Source organism: Myxocyprinus asiaticus, chromosome 3, assembly GCF_019703515.2.
Source record: "Myxocyprinus asiaticus isolate MX2 ecotype Aquarium Trade chromosome 3, UBuf_Myxa_2, whole genome shotgun sequence".
In the NCBI taxonomy this organism is placed as follows: Eukaryota; Metazoa; Chordata; class Actinopteri; order Cypriniformes; family Catostomidae; genus Myxocyprinus; species Myxocyprinus asiaticus.
Genome location: NC_059346.1, coordinates 19,759,684 through 19,778,057, shown reverse-complemented (window position 1 = coordinate 19,778,057; position 18,374 = coordinate 19,759,684). Strand labels below are relative to the sequence as shown.

At 38.6% G+C, this 18,374-nt stretch overlaps 1 protein-coding gene across 3 annotated transcripts in view; it reads left to right on the top strand.

Annotated features, from left to right (window-relative positions):
- abca2 (ATP-binding cassette, sub-family A (ABC1), member 2) overlaps positions 1-18,374 on the top strand; it is an 83,498-nt gene that overhangs the window by 35,879 nt on the left and 29,245 nt on the right. For 2 of the 3 annotated variants that reach the window (XM_051664766.1, XM_051664772.1), the window contains exons 2-10: positions 7,469-7,562; positions 12,563-12,674; positions 13,967-14,130; positions 14,752-14,873; positions 15,289-15,399; positions 16,595-16,771; positions 16,967-17,188; positions 17,578-17,930; positions 18,056-18,215. In XM_051664766.1, coding sequence (XP_051520726.1) covers positions 7,469-7,562; positions 12,563-12,674; positions 13,967-14,130; positions 14,752-14,873; positions 15,289-15,399; positions 16,595-16,771; positions 16,967-17,188; positions 17,578-17,930; positions 18,056-18,215 — 1,515 coding nt within the window. The remainder of the gene's footprint in view (positions 1-7,468; positions 7,563-12,562; positions 12,675-13,966; positions 14,131-14,751; positions 14,874-15,288; positions 15,400-16,594; positions 16,772-16,966; positions 17,189-17,577; positions 17,931-18,055; positions 18,216-18,374) is intronic. The other variant, XM_051664768.1, reaches the window with a different exon arrangement.

Genomic DNA, 18,374 nt, shown 5'->3' with positions numbered 1-18,374 from the left:
ATTGCTCTTTGTGAGTGCTTGTGTACAGTAAAATTGTATCGCTAGGCAGTGTGATAACATCAGTCTGTCCACTGAGGGTAACAACCCTAGTCTAAAGATCTGGTAACTCTGGTGTATGTGCCATGTTGTCTGTAATGTACAGTAGGCCTGAGGTTTTGAAACACACATTTGCCTCAACATCTCAGTGGGGAATGGATGTAATAATGAGAGCGTAAGAGAAATGTGTTTTTGTACTTATGCACTGTTTTCTGTCCAAATAGAAAAAGCCCTGGAGGACACTCAGCACTGTGAGCTCTCTAATTTTGAATGATGGTTTTGAAAAGGGCTGGTGGAATGTACAGAGCTCATTGTTATTGATTAAAAATACAAGTTACACATCCAAGAAGTTAAAAGGTTTACAACTTTAGAGTTTTTATAGTTCTGCTGTATTGAGTTTGAGCAAATCTACCAGTAATTATTCCGTTTTTTTAAAACTTGCATATTTTCTTGGACTCACTTGTCCTCTCTTGCTGCCTGGGTGGAACAATTTCTATACAGTCCAGCTTGGATGGTAATACAGCAGTGTCCCTGTAAGTCTCAGGAGAAATATGTGAGTCTGTAGCCTGGAGCTGTCGGGTATAAACAGAGGGGGAGTTGGGTAATCAGTCCAGCGTGAATGACCACTGATCCATTCCTCAAACCTCAGCAGCCTGGAGCATGAGAGTAGAATGAGGAACAAGTAACTGCAGTACACCTTTCAGATAAAGCACAATTCAATACACACATCATGCCATCAATACACCTTTACTCATCTGAGTTCAATTCATATTTATATTGGGCTTTGAACAGTCACATTTGTCTAGCTAAGCATTTACATAGTTTTTAGTGTAAATTCCAAGTCTTGCACAGGCAGGTACAGGTATAACAATCAGGGGCGTACAGTGACATTAAAAAATCCAATACTGGATTATTGGATTACATCACTGGATTATAACAGTATTTTTTAATTATTGTCATTGTGCTTCTTTGTAGTCTTGTCTTCATTATTATTGACAAAATAAATAAAAAAAACTTTGGTCAATGGACATTTTTGTCAGTAATTTCGTTGATGAGATTAACAGTGATCTCAACTAACTGATCACACACAAAGATATATTGGTTTAAAAAGCACCATTCGCAAAAAAACAAAACAAAAAACAGTGCCTCATGTCCCTGGTGACTGTGAGGCCTGTTTGCATTCAATGGTTAGAAATGTAATTATGAATACAAAATGATGCTTGCATGTGAGCTTTATCTGATTATGTCAACTCAGAAGAGCTGTCGGGGGGAGACAGGCAGAGAAAAGAGAAGATAAAATATACAGAGGTGAAGAGAGGAAGGTTTATAAGAGGCATTCTCCACCGCTCGCACAGTAAAAGCAATTTTATTATCTCAAATTTACTTGACAGAAAACCTCATCTCTCAGCATGCATTATTATTTGAGGGTAAGTGTTTTAGCTGCCACTATTTGCCTGTTGGTTGGTGATGGATGTTGTGCTCTGTGGACAGAGGCAAAGAGATGTAATGTAATGTTGGTGAATGGAGTTTGTGTCTCAGCAGATAAAGTAAACAGAGCGGACAGCTGAAAGACACTGACTGTTCTAGTGTAGAATGGTGAATGGATTTGTTGTGTATTTTTTGGCTAGAAATGTTATTGCACTAATGATTGTGTTTGTATGTATTGTTTGGGGTACAAAATAAGCCAAAACCTGACAAAATCTCCCTTTGGGGTCATGATTTATAGTGTGTGTGTATACAGTAGATAAATATTCTAAAATCACTATATGTTAGTCTATAGACATTATTTAAATGTTTATGTACAGTATATAGCATAATTAGGTTTATAAGAAAAAGTATATTCAGTGTGTGTGTGTGTGTGTGTGTGTATATATATATATATATATATATATATATATATATATATATATATATATTAATATGCACACATACACACACACAGTATATATATGGACAGTATATGTGTGTGTGTATATATATATATATATATGAGAGAGAGACAGAAATATGGAGGCTGTGTCAGTGTTTATGTAGTATCTACTTGATAGGAGAAATGCTTATAGACATAGGGGCTTTATAAACAATAGACGATCAGCATCCAACATGCAAATTCAGATTTTATGCTCACCGAAAGTATCCTGTTCAGTTTTCAAATCAAATCTTTCTCTTTTCCTCTTCTTAGGCTTGAAATCAATTGGCCAAAGGACTTCATAAAAATAGGCAAGCTCTCTTTTGCTGGCAGTTTCCCTGTCCTTAACACTGAGGGTCTTCTAACCAAAGCTTTGTGTAGCGTGTCAGCTGCGCTTTGTGTATTGTGTGAGATGCATATAAAAGGAGCTTTTGTTTGTTGTGACTTTTAGAGACAGAGATGGGGAGAGTGTCTAACAGTGAAAGAAAACCCTCTATATATTCGGTTTTCACTTGTAAACACAGTTGAGGGACAAACATAGAAAGGGTGTGAAGTCAGTGTTTTTGTGGTGACTCTGTAGTACTGTGAAAGACACATTGTGGTCAGAGAGACAGATTGCTTTTTGACACTAATCTGAGATCAGAATTTCTAGTCAGAAGGGGTGAGAGTCAGCAGGGACCTGGTGATTCAATATAGTGATATCTGGTCTGCAATAATATGGGTGGGCTGTATAACCAAAATCTTATATCACAATATGAATAATTATATATCGCAATAACGATATATATATATATATCGTAATATATAAAATTTTGGTCACACTTTATATTAGGTGGCCTTAACTACTATGTACTAACATTAAATACATACAAGACTATGTATTTACTGTGTAACTACATGTTGTTCTGCAAAATGCCCACATTTGCTGCTACTGAGGTTGCTGTATGGATAGGTTTATGAGTAAGGGTAGGGTTAGGATTAGGGGTTAGAGTTAGGTTTTAGGGTAAGGGTTGGGTTAGGGTTAGGGGTAAAGTTAACAGTGTAACTACAAATGTAATTAAAAGTACTTTAAATTTACAATGCAACAACATGTACGTACATAATAAATACATTGTATCAAATGGTTAAGTACGTAGTAGTTAAGGCCACCTAATATAAAGCGGGTCCTAAATTTTTTCTGAAATAAAAAGGTTTATATATTAAATAACCATATTGTAATGTCTATTTTTGGATTATCCAGTCAGTGAATTAAATACTTTATCAATGAAAACCACTTCCTTTTTTATAATTTTCTCTATTTGGAACTTGACAAACATAGTCAAAGTAAAAAAAACAACAACAAAAAAAAACACTGAACTTGGTTTTAAATCAGCCAGAAAACCCTGTCCATTTCTCTTCAATTCCCTCAGTGTCATGTGAAGCCCTGCCCTCTGATAGATAAGCACATGCACATGGATATTTACATATTGCGATATAGCAAAATCTTGATGGATTGACACTTTATATTGTCCACAATATATAACGTCATATCGCCCAGCCCTAGTGAAGTGTATTGTGATTTGAAACTCTGACACATTGCATGCTTTTGCTCACTTGTTTCTCATTTATCTTCATTAGACTTCAGTGCTTTGTGCAACAAATGCTGAACTTCCCACTTCACTTCATTGTAGACGTAGAGCCACAGAAGTAGATCATAGCAATGTCATTAATAAAAAAATATAAAAATGTGAGGGAATTGCATACCTTAGTTTCAATGTGTTTTTCTTTACACACAACCCCTTGCAGCCTAGCTGTATGGAGGATCTTTTCAGAAATCCTTACAAATAAATCAAGTATAGACTGATATTTTCAACTCATTTAGAGTTTGCATTTTGGTTAAATAGAAATAATAGAGTATTTGTTGACCAAATGCCACGGTACATTTTTGCCAATACATTTCGACTTACTCTGACTGGTGCTTAATGTCCTTTCCCCCAAAAAATATTAAAGGAATAGTTCACCCAAAAATGAAAATTCCAAACCCGAATGACTTTATGAGGAACACAAAAGAAGATGTGTAAATGAAAATCGTGGATCGTTTTTTCTATACAATGGCAGTGGATAGTTCCTCACTAAGTCTAAAAAAGGACCCAAACATATCATAAATGTAGTCCATGTGACTTGTGTGTCATATTCCATGTCTTCTTTTAAGTACATTTTCAAGTACTTTTTCAGTGAAAATATTGACTTCCATTGAGCATTCATAAACATTTTGAGAGTAGCTCGTTCACAGTGGCATGCGTGTTCATGCGAGAACTTGGACATTTTTAGCGCTAAACGCACATGAAATTGAGTAAATTATCACAGAACTTTCATTTTTGGGTGAACTATTAATACTACTATTAATAATGACAATAATAACATGTTTACTTTAGTGCTTTTGGCCAAGGCTCAAACATAAATGTACATGCAAACCATGTGTGTAGTATGAGATGGGGAAAATGCAGAAAAGTAACAGCAGAAGCTAAACAAACATCTTTGGTGTGAAGCGGCAGCAAACAAACTTCCAGTATCCAGGACGGTGGGTGTCAGTATAGATTCCAAAACAATAAGTACTACTGGGACCGATGGAATGAGTAAGAGCCAGCTAAAATCTTACTGAATGCACCTTTTAATGTAAAATGTAAAATTGTAATGTTTAATGTAAAATTGTTAAAAATGCAACCAAGGCCACGTCCACACTAATTTGTTTTATAAGAATATTTCCAGGTTCATTGCAAAAGCTAAATCAACAGCATTTGTGGCATAATGTTGATTACCACAAAAATGTATTTCGACTCGTTTCTCCTTTTCTTTAAAAAAAGCAAAAATCGATGTTACAGTGAGGCACTTACAATAGAAGTAAATGGGGACAATGAAAGTGAACGTGACTAATTTTTGAAGAGTTTAAACAGAAATGTGAAGCTTATAATTTGATAAAAGCACTTGCATTAATTCTATTAAAACTCATGTATTATTTGAGCTGTAAAGTTGTTTAAATCGTCATTTTTCCAGTCGTTTAAGGGTTTGTTGACATTACATTGTCATGGTAATGAAGTTGTAAAATTGGCAATAAGTTTACACAGAAAAGGTTTGTAAGTGATTTTATCACACTAAAATCATGTTTAAATGTATATCCTTTATGTCTTGTGGTTATACTTTTGAAAAAGTATTTTAACGTAAAAAATTGGACCCCTATTCACTTCCATTGGAAGTGCCTCTCTAGAACCTTAATTTTTGGCTTTTTTAAAGACAAGGAGGAATGAGTCAAAATTCATTTTTGTGGTAATCAACATTATGCCACAAATGCTTTCGATTGAGCTTAACTTGTATTGAACCCGGAACATTCCTTTCAGGTTTAAAAACTCTGTTTTCATCTTGCTAACATCGACACATTAAAATTGGAAAAGACTCCTGCTACTACCGGCAAAACTAAAATCTATAATATATGTGCATTTTGCCTTTTTGCCTAAACCCGGCAGTTGGGCGTAAGACATGATTCATGTAATATCCTAATACTGCTAATCTAAAATACTGAGTAACATGATGAACCTCCATCTACCAGTACATATGTTAAGATAAAGCTGGCAATATGTGCTGCTTTTACTCTCAACCAGGGTATTAAAATTAAAAGGTGGGTACTTTTTGAACAGTGGCAGGTAATTTAGCTCATCTTCCCTCCGATGTGTACGTTTCGGACCCCATTCATACCTGTATTTAGCACTGTCCACTTGTGATTTGGATCTTCCGAGATGGATTTCAGTTTTGAAAGGGCAAGAGTGACATTTGACATGACATGTTGTTGCTTAGACACAAAGACGTGCACTTGAAGAAACACATTTGATTATATTTTGAGGAACAGATTAAAGAAAAGTGCCATGTCTAATTCACTATCAGATAAAGATGGCTGTAAAAATCAAAGTGGCTGGTAAAACTGCATCAAGAAAACAAAAACAAGTTTTGTACCCTGCTCTTAACCAAGGTATGGAAAATGGCAAAGATCTGCAGTGGAGGCATCGTGGATATTACCTGCCAGGGTGAGTTAGACTAACTATACTGTATTAAGAAAACGCTATTGAAGGCTAATATGTATTTTCACTTATCTTAGCACAGTATATTTTTCACTGCCTATATTCTGTGACACTTCCTGTGTATTTATGAAAGTGGCCTAAAAGATGGGCTTAATGAGTTCCATTTAAATGTACTAATTACAGTTATGATTATTACAACTCTTCATTTAGACTTATTTGAACTTCGAGCAGTGTGTAGATGCAAGTTGTGTTTGACTTGTGTTAAGTCTCAAGTTTTTAATCTTTACCTGTGGCAAACTTTTAAAAACAAGGTTTGATTTTGAGCCAGAATATTTTAAACTATGGTAAGGATTGCACAAAACACTTTAAAAGCAGTAAAAAGAAATTACCAATAAAAGTCATTTTGCTTTTTGTTAACAAAATTATTTATTTTGCTTTTCTTATCTTTATGGATCTTGTGTTTTTGAATGGTGCAAAATGGCTGAAACTGCTATACAGTCTACTATAAAAACCTGTTATAATAAATTATGCTCAGGAGAAATTCAGTTCAAAATTAACATGTATCTCAATGCGTATCGTGGTCTCTGTATTGTTATGCGCATCATATCATGCCGTTGCTGGTGATACCCAGCCCTAACTTTAAACAGGGTGCCTGAAAACACTTGACATCTTTCTCCAACCACTTGTGGAGTGTGTATATGTGGGCACACCTCTGTTTGTATGTGTATATGCAATGTCTTTCATTTCTCCTCCACATCTCTTTGTAATTGATGGAATGGCCACTTTGGAAGCGCTGGCAGGTGTGTTGGCCATCAAATACTGTATGTTAAGCAAATAGGAGAGTCTTGAATAGGTCAGCCTGTTATTTACAGAATCAATCCTTGACACTAAACTCAATTAGCTGTACAGTGCGATACTCGAGGCTAAGTCTGTTAGCATATCCATATATTTCAATGGCAACTGCTTGCCTGATGCATGCCGGTTGCTACCATCTTTGCTAATGGGCACAGTTTTGAACACTGCAGTTTTTGAGCCAATGACCTGAGCCATAAATGCCATGCGTCTAATCACTGTGGAGCCGGAAAAGACATATTGACAACTCTGATTGGCTGATGGCACCACAAGAAAGGCAGCAGACAGGGAAAAAATACTTTTTCAGGTTTTTAAGAGTGCTCCACTACTACTAAAATATAATGAAATATTTGCAATTTATATGTTGCTTATTCCATCAGAATTCATAGCTACATTTGAATGGCCATCAATGGAGAAAGATGCTTTTTGCCCCCAGATAGTGTGGTTACGGCCAGGCAAACCCTGGCCCCTTGGTAATACTTGATAGGATATACAGGCCAGCGAGGAATCAACCATGCAAGACTGTGAATGCAACCACCTGCCAATGTGGTGGTCAACTTACTGTGGTCCAAGTGGTTGTCAAAACCTGTCTCTTTGTATGTTTGTTTTTTTATCTCTGCAGTGGGTACTTGCATTTGAGATCTTCATCCCCCTGGTGCTCTTTTTCATTCTTCTGGGCTTGCGGCAGAAGAAGCCGGCCATTCCTGTGAAAGAAGGTAAGGTCCAAGACAGCACAGGGAGAGAAGGAGTAGAAGATGAAGAAGAGTTGAAGAGAAAGAAAGAAAGTGTAGGGTGGCTCTTACCCCAACCCAGCTCACTATTGTCCCCTAGTGGTCGGACAACATTCTGTTAAATTTGAAAGCATCACTGTAGTTCATCTAGGGTTCTTTTTGTGAAGTCCAAAGCACAGTTTCACTTTAATAGTCCTTAAGCCTTTATCAGTAATTAAAGAGATAGTTCACCCAAAAATTTAAATTCTGTCATCATTTATTAAACATCATATCGTTCCAAACCCGCTATGACATCTGTGGAACACAAAAGTAGAAATTTATAGAATGTTCTCTTCCAGAAGACGGCAACGGAAGACATTGGGATGCTTTAACATTCAAAAAATGGTAATTACCGGCTAACGGAAACACTGGTTCACACTGCTCTTTCCTATACAGCGAAAGTAGACAGTGCTTCAGTCATTCGCACTTCTTGATATTCAAACTTAGCCCATCACGTTCGGTTAGCTTTGGTGTTATTGACGTCAAACCTGGCTCGACACTTGCCGTCTTGACAGGCAAAGTTAGAATATGCGCATGAGTGAATGAGATTGTAAAGGGGTTATAAGGAAAGGAGGTGGTGAGAACCGGCTTGACAACATAAATAATTGTTTAATAATAAACTTAAACTAAAACACACAAACATAAACACATACAGGGCAGCTGCCCATAGTTCTCTCTCTCTCTCTCGAACTGCCGTCTCCGGTCACCTTTATCCCTCGCTCACCTCATCAGGCTGATTGGGGTCCGGGCGTGAGTCATTCCGGCCCAGCCCCACCCTCCTCCGCGCTACAGAGATTCAAGAGATTCATTTACTATCTATTTCTGTCACACAAAGCTATCATATGACTTCAGAAGACTTGGAAATTACTACACAAGCCATATAGGCCACTTTTATGGTGCTTTTTTGTAGATTGAAAGCCCCTGGTCACTGTATGCTTTTGTTTTATGTAAAAGAACAATGGGAACATTCTGCCAAACATCTCCATTTGTGTTCCATGGAAACAAGTGAGTAAATGATGTCAGAATTTTCATTTCTGGGTGAACTATTTCTTTAAGTGTTGTTTGTTTTATATGATGATGATAGTGTTTAGCTACTTTTCTCTGTAGTCACATCATAAAACTTTGCTAATCTGCCACTGATTGCAAAGGTTTTTTGGCTGTTAGACAAGTGTTTTAGCCATGTAGTATTCTAATTTTACAGAACACCTTCATTTGTATGTCATCATGTCTGTGTTATTTCCAATGCTGAAATCACATCATATTTTCTTTTATTTTTTGCTTCTCCCTGTCATCTGTCCTTTGCTCAAAACTCTCTTTCTGTCTCTACATCTCTCTACCTCTGTCTTTATCTCATTGTCTCTTTTTTTCTGTGCATGTTCACTGCATGCTGGAACAGTGTGTAAGTCAAAACAATTATTTTATTTTTTTTTTTGCGTGGCTAAATGCTTAACTCTTTTGGGTTCATGGTATTACTCCACTGTGAGTCCTCTTATTGTGTGTCTTTGTTTTGCTGTGGACTCTTAATGTATTTACTGTGTTATTGTTGTGTATTTATACTTGGTCACAATTCGATATCAGAAGAGCTATCCGATCATGAAAAACACTGTGTAAATTCGACACATTCGATAAGGATGCCAATTTCAACACATAAAAGATATTACTTGGCCATTGTAAATGCATCTGGTTGTTCAGGCCTCATGCTTAAACTTTACTCCTCCCAAACAGAACTACGTCAGCATACAGAAGTCTGGGAGGCCAAAGATGATGAAAAAAAGTGGCACAGAACAACTGTTGCCTGTTTTTGTGAGCCACATTAAGTGCAGCAAAATGTCATTGCCCGCCATTAGCATCATCATGAAAGTGAACACCATTATATTTGCATATAGCACAGGAATAGTAAATAAGATTTATACGCGTTTTGATCCTCGAGTGTAAATGGAATATAGATACCCAACTGGATAGCAGTCTGATCAGTAAAAATGCATAAAGTGACCAAATACCCCCTAACCGTTAAAACGCCCAATGCTTCTTGGGTGCATTTACACCTGGCTTTTAATGTGGTCAAGTGCTATCCGAATGTGATCTGATCACCAAAAATGCATGTTAATGCCAGGTGTAAAGGGGGTGTTGATGTGTAGGTGTTGCGCACCCATATGTCTCTGTGTGAACATTAACATAACCCACAGTCAGCATGAACAAAGTATCTGTCTTACAACAGCACGTCATTCAAACAATTGTTTCTGAATCTGACACATCTGTGCTCACCACAACCAATGAGCTGTGACACTCTCACACACACACACACACACACAAACCCTCCCTGACTAAATTCATCCACTTAACTGAGCCATCAGGTTATTTCCCCTGACTGAACTTTGCTCTTTTAATCCTCAGCTGTGTTTGCAGAGGGGGAGCAGATGTCAGATATAAGAGTTCTAGGGAAATCGAGGCAATAAACAGCTCTACCTCTTCTGAGCAGACAACCTGTCACTGGAACAGCAGAAATATGTGAAGGTTGGAAGGTGGTGGCATAGTGGGCTAAAGCACATAACTGGTAATCAGAAGTTTGCTGGTTCAATCCCCACAGCCATCACCATTGTGTCCTTGAGCAAGGCACTTAACTCCAGGTTGCTCCAGGGGGATTGTCCCTGTAATAAGTGCACTGTAAGTCGCTTTGGATAAAAGTGCCTGCCAAATGCATAAATGTAAATATGACACGGCTCAGCATTAAAACGTCAATCATGATTATTTTACAGAGTTGTCAAATGCTGATAATAGTGAGCACCATTTAGCTAACGTCGCTTCTTCTGAGAGAAAGTAGCGTGGCTGCAGGGGGCTGCTCTTTAGAGCGGGCAACGTTGGTAAGGATGCAAACTCCACAAGCCGCAGTGACCATTAAGTAACCTTCTGCATCCCTCCGTCAGCGCCAACTGCATCGTGTTTGCATTTCAGGCAGGGTTGCCAAAGTGAAGGGAACTGAATCTGAATTGACTGATGCTCTAATGGAGAAGCTTCATTAAATCATCTGAGCAATTATAGTCCTAATTTTGTCATTACCAGATCAGTGTAGCGCAAAGTCCAAAAAGGGATTGTTTTATCAAGAAACAACGTCTAAAAGAGAGTGGTACTTTGTAGGCAATTTGAGTTGAGATGCATGTACCATGCTTCAGTTACATTGAGCCATGGTACTCATGCTGGAGATGCAGGTTTAAATCTGGCCTATTTCTGTCTTCAAGTCACATCAGATTTATATTTAAATATTTATAATGAGATAAGTTTACATGAATGCCACCTCAATTTCCCATTGGGAAAATCAGGATTTTTTTTTAGCCCTGACTTTCCGAGTTTGGATAAATGTTGCAAGCAAACTGGTATTGCTCACAAATACATTCTAATTGTAAATGTTGAGTCTACGATTTAGTTTCTATGCATTTTGTGTTCTGTTGATGAAGAATAGCGATTTTTAATTTGTTAACCGGCATATGTCCTGGTTAAGGACATGTGCCCAGACTTCATTTACCATCATTTTAAGTGGAAAATAGTCAAATAACAAGATAAAGCATAAATTACGCATCAAATTCACATGCTTTCCCTTTCATTTTGTTGCGCTAGTGCTAAAAAAGCTTCCCGTCTTTGTTGGGAAGAGAAATAGAGAAAGAAACTAAACTGCCAATGCGTCCATTTTATTCTGACCAAAACCACTTGATCACACATTTCCAAAGTTTCCAGACAGTGTAACACTTTCAAGATCATCTTATTGAATGTTTTACATTATTTTACAATTGAGTAATTTTAGGCCTTTTAACATTTGCACTGCATGCACAGACTGCGGTGCCCTTTTGTTTTATATTTACTTCTTTAATCTTTAGAAACAGTGTAGGCCCTTCAATGGCTTTCCAATTCATACATTTTTTAATCAAAAATAAATTGATAAATTCATTAATATATAATTTATGAAATGTCACTTTGCCTCTGTTAAACTGTGAAAGATCAAGAAAAGATCCATTTAAGTAGCCTGCAATGGATTTACGAGTGGTCCAAAGCTCGTGTAAATTTGTAAACAGTGTGTACTACATAGATAACGATGCTTTTGGGAAACACTTAAGTACTACTTATGTGCGACTAGAAACCCAGCCCTCGTAAGTAAGAACTTCTTGCAAGCTGCATGTGTCGTTTCTCGATCCCACGCTATATTTGTCTCCCAGATAATACTTGTCCTCTTTCTATTGATTCATTCAATTAAAAAATTGCAAAAAATCCCCCTTAAAAAATACAATTCACTTTTATAAGCTTCTATTGGCAGGCACTTTGAAAAAAAAAAAACATTTATCCCTCCCTGATATTTGACTCCATGTTGACTGTGAGCAGGAGCAGGTTGCAGTGCAGTGACTCATCTGAATACTGCCGTCTACTCTTGTGTTCGTAAAGACGGATCTGGCATTATGTGGGTGTAGAATAGCTGTACAACACAGTGACAGCTTGTCCACTGAACTGTGTGTGTGATGAAGTGGATAATCTAAAGGCCACTTAGAGTTTATCGAACCCATCTGACATCTGAAACCCTCTGTGACCCTTTGTTTGCTCTCTGATATGTGACGGCTGCCTCTTTTCTCTCTCCCTTTTCTAATCTTTCCCCAAACCTGTTTCCTTGATCCATGGACCTTGAAAAATGTCACCACCATTGGTTATTCTATTATCCCACATCCCACAATCCTTCTCATCCGTTCATTCATATCCCCGGCCATAAATATTTACCTCCATGCATACATGCTCTGTTTTAATATTTCTCTCCAACCCTGAACACAACAACTGCACCCTCCTCAAAACTGATGTCCTCTTTTACATTTAAACCTCATTACAACACTGCATTTCATTCTTCTGTCATCTCCATCCTCCTTCCTCCCTCCCTTTGCCCTGGTGGTCTGTTTTTCCCTGGCTCTGTCCAGCCTTCTACAGCGCGGCCCCTCTCACCTCAGCGGGCATCATTCCCATCATGCAGTCTCTGTGTCCGGATGGTCAGCGGGATGAGTTTGGCTTCCTGCAGTATAAAAATTCCACGTGAGTCACAACTTAAACCACCTACACTCTCATTCTGGTTCTGATTTTATCTCTTTCTCTTAAACTCTCTCTCTCTAAAACAAACTATATTGGATTCTTTTCTCACCAAGTCAGCTTGCTTCAATGGTGCGAACAGCAGTCACCATTATCACCTGCAATAATGATCATATCTGAACTGTTAGGCTATGTTCAGACTGTCAGTCCAAATTTGATTTTTGTGCATATCCGATTGTAATCCGATCATATTTAGCAAGTCTGAATGGCAAAAAATCACATGAAATACAATTTTCAAGCTACATTTATATGTGATTTGATATCCTATTCAAATCAAATTTCTGGAAATCCGTTTTAGTCTGACCGCTCTGGTCAGATCTCAAGTGGCTTTTTGCTGTATGTCACTTTTTCACGTTAAGTAAAGACACGTTATACATCACACGTTGCAGGAAACATGCCGGCAGTGGTGGGGGAAATAAGCTGTGTGGTGGCGGTGTGTAGGTCTAGCTGAGAATAGTATTAATGGAATCTTCCCGCGTGCATTCTGAAGTTCAACAGCAAAATCGTTTCTACAAAGGTGGCTACCACACGAGTCCACCAGTCACTGCTAGTCTGTCTGGACCACACACCACTTTGAACTCTGGCAGAAATCATGTAGGTATAGCTGCAGGCCACAGATCTCTAAATGGGGGCAGGATCTCCAAAAGAGGGTGGGGTTACTTCAGAAGGGGGCGTGGTTACTCCAAAAGGGGGTTGCACCAACTCCAAAAGGGTGTGTCACTGCCTCACACGGTTAGGGAAAGGAGTAGGTTAGGGGCTAGCTATACCTTTGCAGGCAGTTTGGAGCTCCCGCTCCTTTTTGGAGCTCTGCCTGCAATATCCTTCTCGCGGAGACGGCAGCACGAAAAAAAGCGACGCACCAGCTAGTTTGCTGTTCATTAGCAAGTTTTTCAGGTGAAAAGCTTAGCTGTACCACCAGCTAGACCAGAAGGAAAGCCAGTACTTATCAGCATGAGGGGTCGGACCTGGAGATATAATACTGAAAATACTGATTCTTAGTGTGAGAATATAAATACAGTAACCTGAGATAAAATATCATAATTTTAAATATAGTTTTTTTTTTTTTTTTTTTTTAAAAATCAACATTGAGCAGTCTGAAGCAGATTTGAAATTGCTGGGATAGACTGTTCTTTTCATGGTTCTTTTCATCATGCTCTCTCTCCTCATTATTCTCCTTTTTATTCTGCCCTACTTGTTCCACTTATCATTAAACTTTATTTCTTTGATCTCTCTCTCAGTGTGACTCAGTTGTTGGAAAGGATCAGTGAGGTTGTGGAGCAGAATCACTTGTTTACGTCAGACCGACCCAGTCTGGGGGAGGAGCTGGAGTCACTGCAGCAGCACCTCGAAAGTCTGAGCTCTGCACAAGGCCCTCTAGAAAGCCACTACATCACAAACCATGGTCAGAAAACACACACATACATGCATACCAACCATGACCATTACAAATATACGCTGCACACACCATCTACGTGTTTATAGCGAGCTACCTGAGTAAAAATAATAATAATACATTTGGTTTAATGTTCTGAGGCTTGTAACTGCCACATTATGTACAGCAGGACTGCACACTTTCAGTATGTTTGATAGCATTCAACTCTGTGTTTACATACTGTCTTGGAGAAGCCTGTGTTTCTCCCTGCTGGAAATTCAGATTAAGTTGATAGCAGTGTTTTGGAACATGGTAGCTGGTTTCTACAGTAGTTGGTCCAAGCTGGTCTGTTGGCTTGGACCAGCTAATGACCAGCTTGAAACCAGCTACCATGTTCCAAAAAGCAGCTTGACCACCAAGCTGGTAAGCTTGTATGACCAGCTGGTAGCTGGTTGCTGCTGGTTCAAGAGGGTTTGCCATCTCCATTTTAGAAACCATCTTGAAACCAGCTACCATATTCCAAAACACAGCTACTAGGTTAAGCTGGCTTTTTCAGCAGAGTGGACTAAGACATAAACAACTAAATACATTCCAGCTGCACCAAAATCAAATGCCTTTCATGAAAAGTTTGTGTTCATGTCTCTGCTTTAGGTTTTACTGTGGGAAGAATACTCAGGAACCAGTCCATGTTCCAGCAGTTCCTGATCAGAAACCTCTCCCTGCCGAGCGACACCACCAGCCTGCTACTCTCCACCCCCATCAATCTGAAAGAGGTCTGTCTTCTACACTCCCATCAAGCTTCCATTCCTTCCAACCCAGGTCAGACAGAAGCACTTTTGAAGTCCACACCATAACTTGGCTTCCTGCCCCTCTGAGCCTTCCTCCTCTTTCAATCTCTTTGGAGTCTCCGCTTTGGTTTTGCAGCCCCCACCATTACCAGTTTTGCTCCATGACAGCAAAGAGAGGATGTGGGTGATATAATCTAATGCTTCAGGGCAGAAGAGCTCCAGTGTAGTGCATTTGAAAGTGTCAGGTTAACATACTGTAGTCAGTGTAAAAGTGCTGTGATAAGCTCTTGTGATTTTTCCGAATTAAATGTTAATTTTCCTTCTCTAGCTATTTATAGTATATGTGTGAGATAGGAGTTTCTAAATCTGTGTGTGTGTGTTTATGTGTGTGTGTACTCAGGTGTATAACCTCATCTTTGGGACGTATCCTAAAGTGGGATCAAGGGGAGGAGGAAAAGATGAAGGACAGCATGAACCTCACAGTCTTGGAGAGAAGCTCGCACAGCTCAAGGTACAATATGAGGGAAACATACACACGTTTGTTTGTCTATCATTGTGGGAACTTATTTTCTATCCCCTAACCCTAAATCTAACCCTTACGCACTGTAAAAATTATTAAAAAAAATATTTTAACATCCTTAAACAAGATATTAATTTGAGAAGCAGAATAACATTTTAAGTCTTTTTAGAGAAATCTAACAAAATGTTGTGATGTTTTTGCTTAAAACAAGAAAAACTGTTTGCCAGTGGGTAAGAAAAATAAACTTAAAGTGATAGTTAACTAAAAAATCTAAATTCTGTCTTCATTTACTCACGCTTACGGAATTTCAAACCCTTGGGACATTCTTTCTTCCGTGGAACACAAAAAGATGTGTTACACTGAATGTTAGTGTCTGACAGCCTCAGTCCCCCTTCCCTTTCATTGTATGGAAAAAAAGAGCAGTGACAACATTCTTTAAAATTCCTCCTTTTGTGTTCCTCGGAAGAATGAATGTCATATGATTTTGGAATGCCATGAGGGTGAATAAATGACTACATAATTTTCAGTTTTGGGTAAACTAACCCTTGAAAGGGATCACCCAAAAATAAAACCCAAAAATGAAAAGTTTCTCATTGTTTACTCACCCTCATGCCATTCCAGATGTGTATGACTTTCTTTCTTCAGCAGAACACATTTGAAGAAAAATAGAAAAAATATCTTAGCTCAGTAGGTCATTAAAATGCAAGTGGATGGTGATACTACCTTTGAAGCTCCAAAAAGAACAGACAGTCAGTATAAATGTCATCCATACGACTCCACTGCTGCTGACCAGAAGTGATGATTTATAGTTAAAAACTACTTAAATATTGATCTTTTTCACACCAAAAGTGATCGTTTAGCTTTAGAAGTCATTAACCAGTGGAGCATATGGATGATGTTTATGCTGACTGTCTGTTCATTTTGGAGCTTCAAAGGTCGTATCACCATCCACTAGCATTTTAAGGACCTACTGAGCTAAGATATTTTTTCTATTTTTCTTCAAATGTGTTCTGCAGAAGAAAGAAAGTCACATACATCTGGGATGGCATGAAGGTGGGTAAATGATGAAAGAATTTTCATTTTTGGGTGAACTATCCCTTTAATTCAAAGGGGAAACAAGTAATTGGTTACACCTTTACAATACAAAACAATCATAAGGTATCAGTCCTCTCTCTTTCATGCTTAGAAGCCGTTGCTCGGAGGCTGGAACAGTCTAGAGGGGGGTTTGATCCAGAAGGCGTTGAGAGACCCCACTAAAGCAGCTCACCGCCAGGCTCTGCTCAAAATCCTGTCACAGGTGCTGGGAATTGCCGGGGATGGTGGAGGCCAAAAATTTGATCCTCAAGCACTGCGCGAGATGGAGGTTATAAATCCAACAAATTGCATCAGATGATAAATAAAAATAAATAACAACCTAGCTAAGTTAAAATAATGGACAAAGAGCTCCAGCTGCCAAAACACAGTTTACATGCAACTGTTGCACTGTTTGTTGATTACTCACAAAAGTGCTTCTTGTTTTTTTTTCACAAAGCGTGTTTGTGTGTGTGTCAAATTTCAGGGAGTTCTTTTGACTGGTGCAGTGCTTGAAACACTCACTTGTGGAGAAGGAGGGAACAGTGAGCTGAGCAAAATCTTACTGGTCCCTGAGAAACAACAGGCAGTTTTGCAGGCTTACCAAACAACTGTTTGCGGTGGTGGGGCAGGGCAGAGGGCGGAGCTGTTTGGGGAAATGAGCGAAGAGCTGAAAGAGCAAATTGATATACAGAGAGTCTTCGATCAGGTACATACAAGACCATCACATCTATTTTACAGGGTTCCCACCATCATGGAAAACCTAGAAATATCAGGGAATTGTAAAAGTCTCCAGGCCTGGAAAAGTGGAAATTAATCAAAAATTAGTCATGGAAATCTCTGTAATGTTATGTACAGTTTTCTAGTTATGCTCTGCTCTTAAAGAGATAGTTCACCCAAAAATGGTCTGGCCACCATTCACTTGCATTGTATGGACCTACAGAGCTGAGATATTCTTCTAAAAATCACTGTTGGGAGAACTATCCATTTAAAGTGTGGGAACCCTTATTTTAGTAGATATAACGCTCAGTAATGTGTTGATATGTACATAGAAACATCTATTAATCCTCTGTTGTTGTTCTTTCTTCCCTTCCTTAGTTGCATCTTAAGCAGGCTAACATGTCTGATCTGTTGGATCAGTCCCACATAGGAGCTCTGCTGAAGAACCTGGCTGATGTGGAGAGGCTGCTAAGGGATGTGGATCTGCTGTCCGGCCTGGCCAGGTTGCTTCCTAAAGGGGCATGTGCAGGCCACCAGCCCCCTTCTGTAACCAACACCACCTCCTGGAGCTCCAACACTACAACATGGGGTTCAAACACAACAGACAGCCCTGCTGAGGAAGGAGAGGGATCCACAGGAAATGAGGATGAGTCTGAAAATCCCAGATCACAATTTTCTGCCTTTGTTCAGCTATGGGCAGGGCTTCAGCCCATTCTATGTGGGAACAACAGGTTTGTATGTGTGAATATGGGTTTTAGGGTGTGTTTACTTTGCCATTTGTGCTAGAATACATTATTTTTATTCTCTAAATTGCACAATGCCTATTTCTGTATAATAAACTCTGTTGTTTCATTAGGATCATTGAGCCAGAAGCTCTGAAACAAGGTAATATGAGTTCCCTGGGTTTTACGAGCAAAGAACAACGAAACTTAGGCTTACTGGTCCATCTCATGACTACAAATCCCAAAATCCTATACTCTCCCATTGGCTCAGAGGTGGACAAGGTTATACAAAAGGCAAGTCCTTAGTAAGGTGTTTTGAGGTTGACATTGTGTTCAGAAATATAAAGACCATATGTCTTGTAATAATGTAAATTAGCTTTCTCTGTGCATTGGCACATACAGTATGTCATAGTCAGTGTTGGGTAAATTACTTTAAAATATAATTATTTCTCT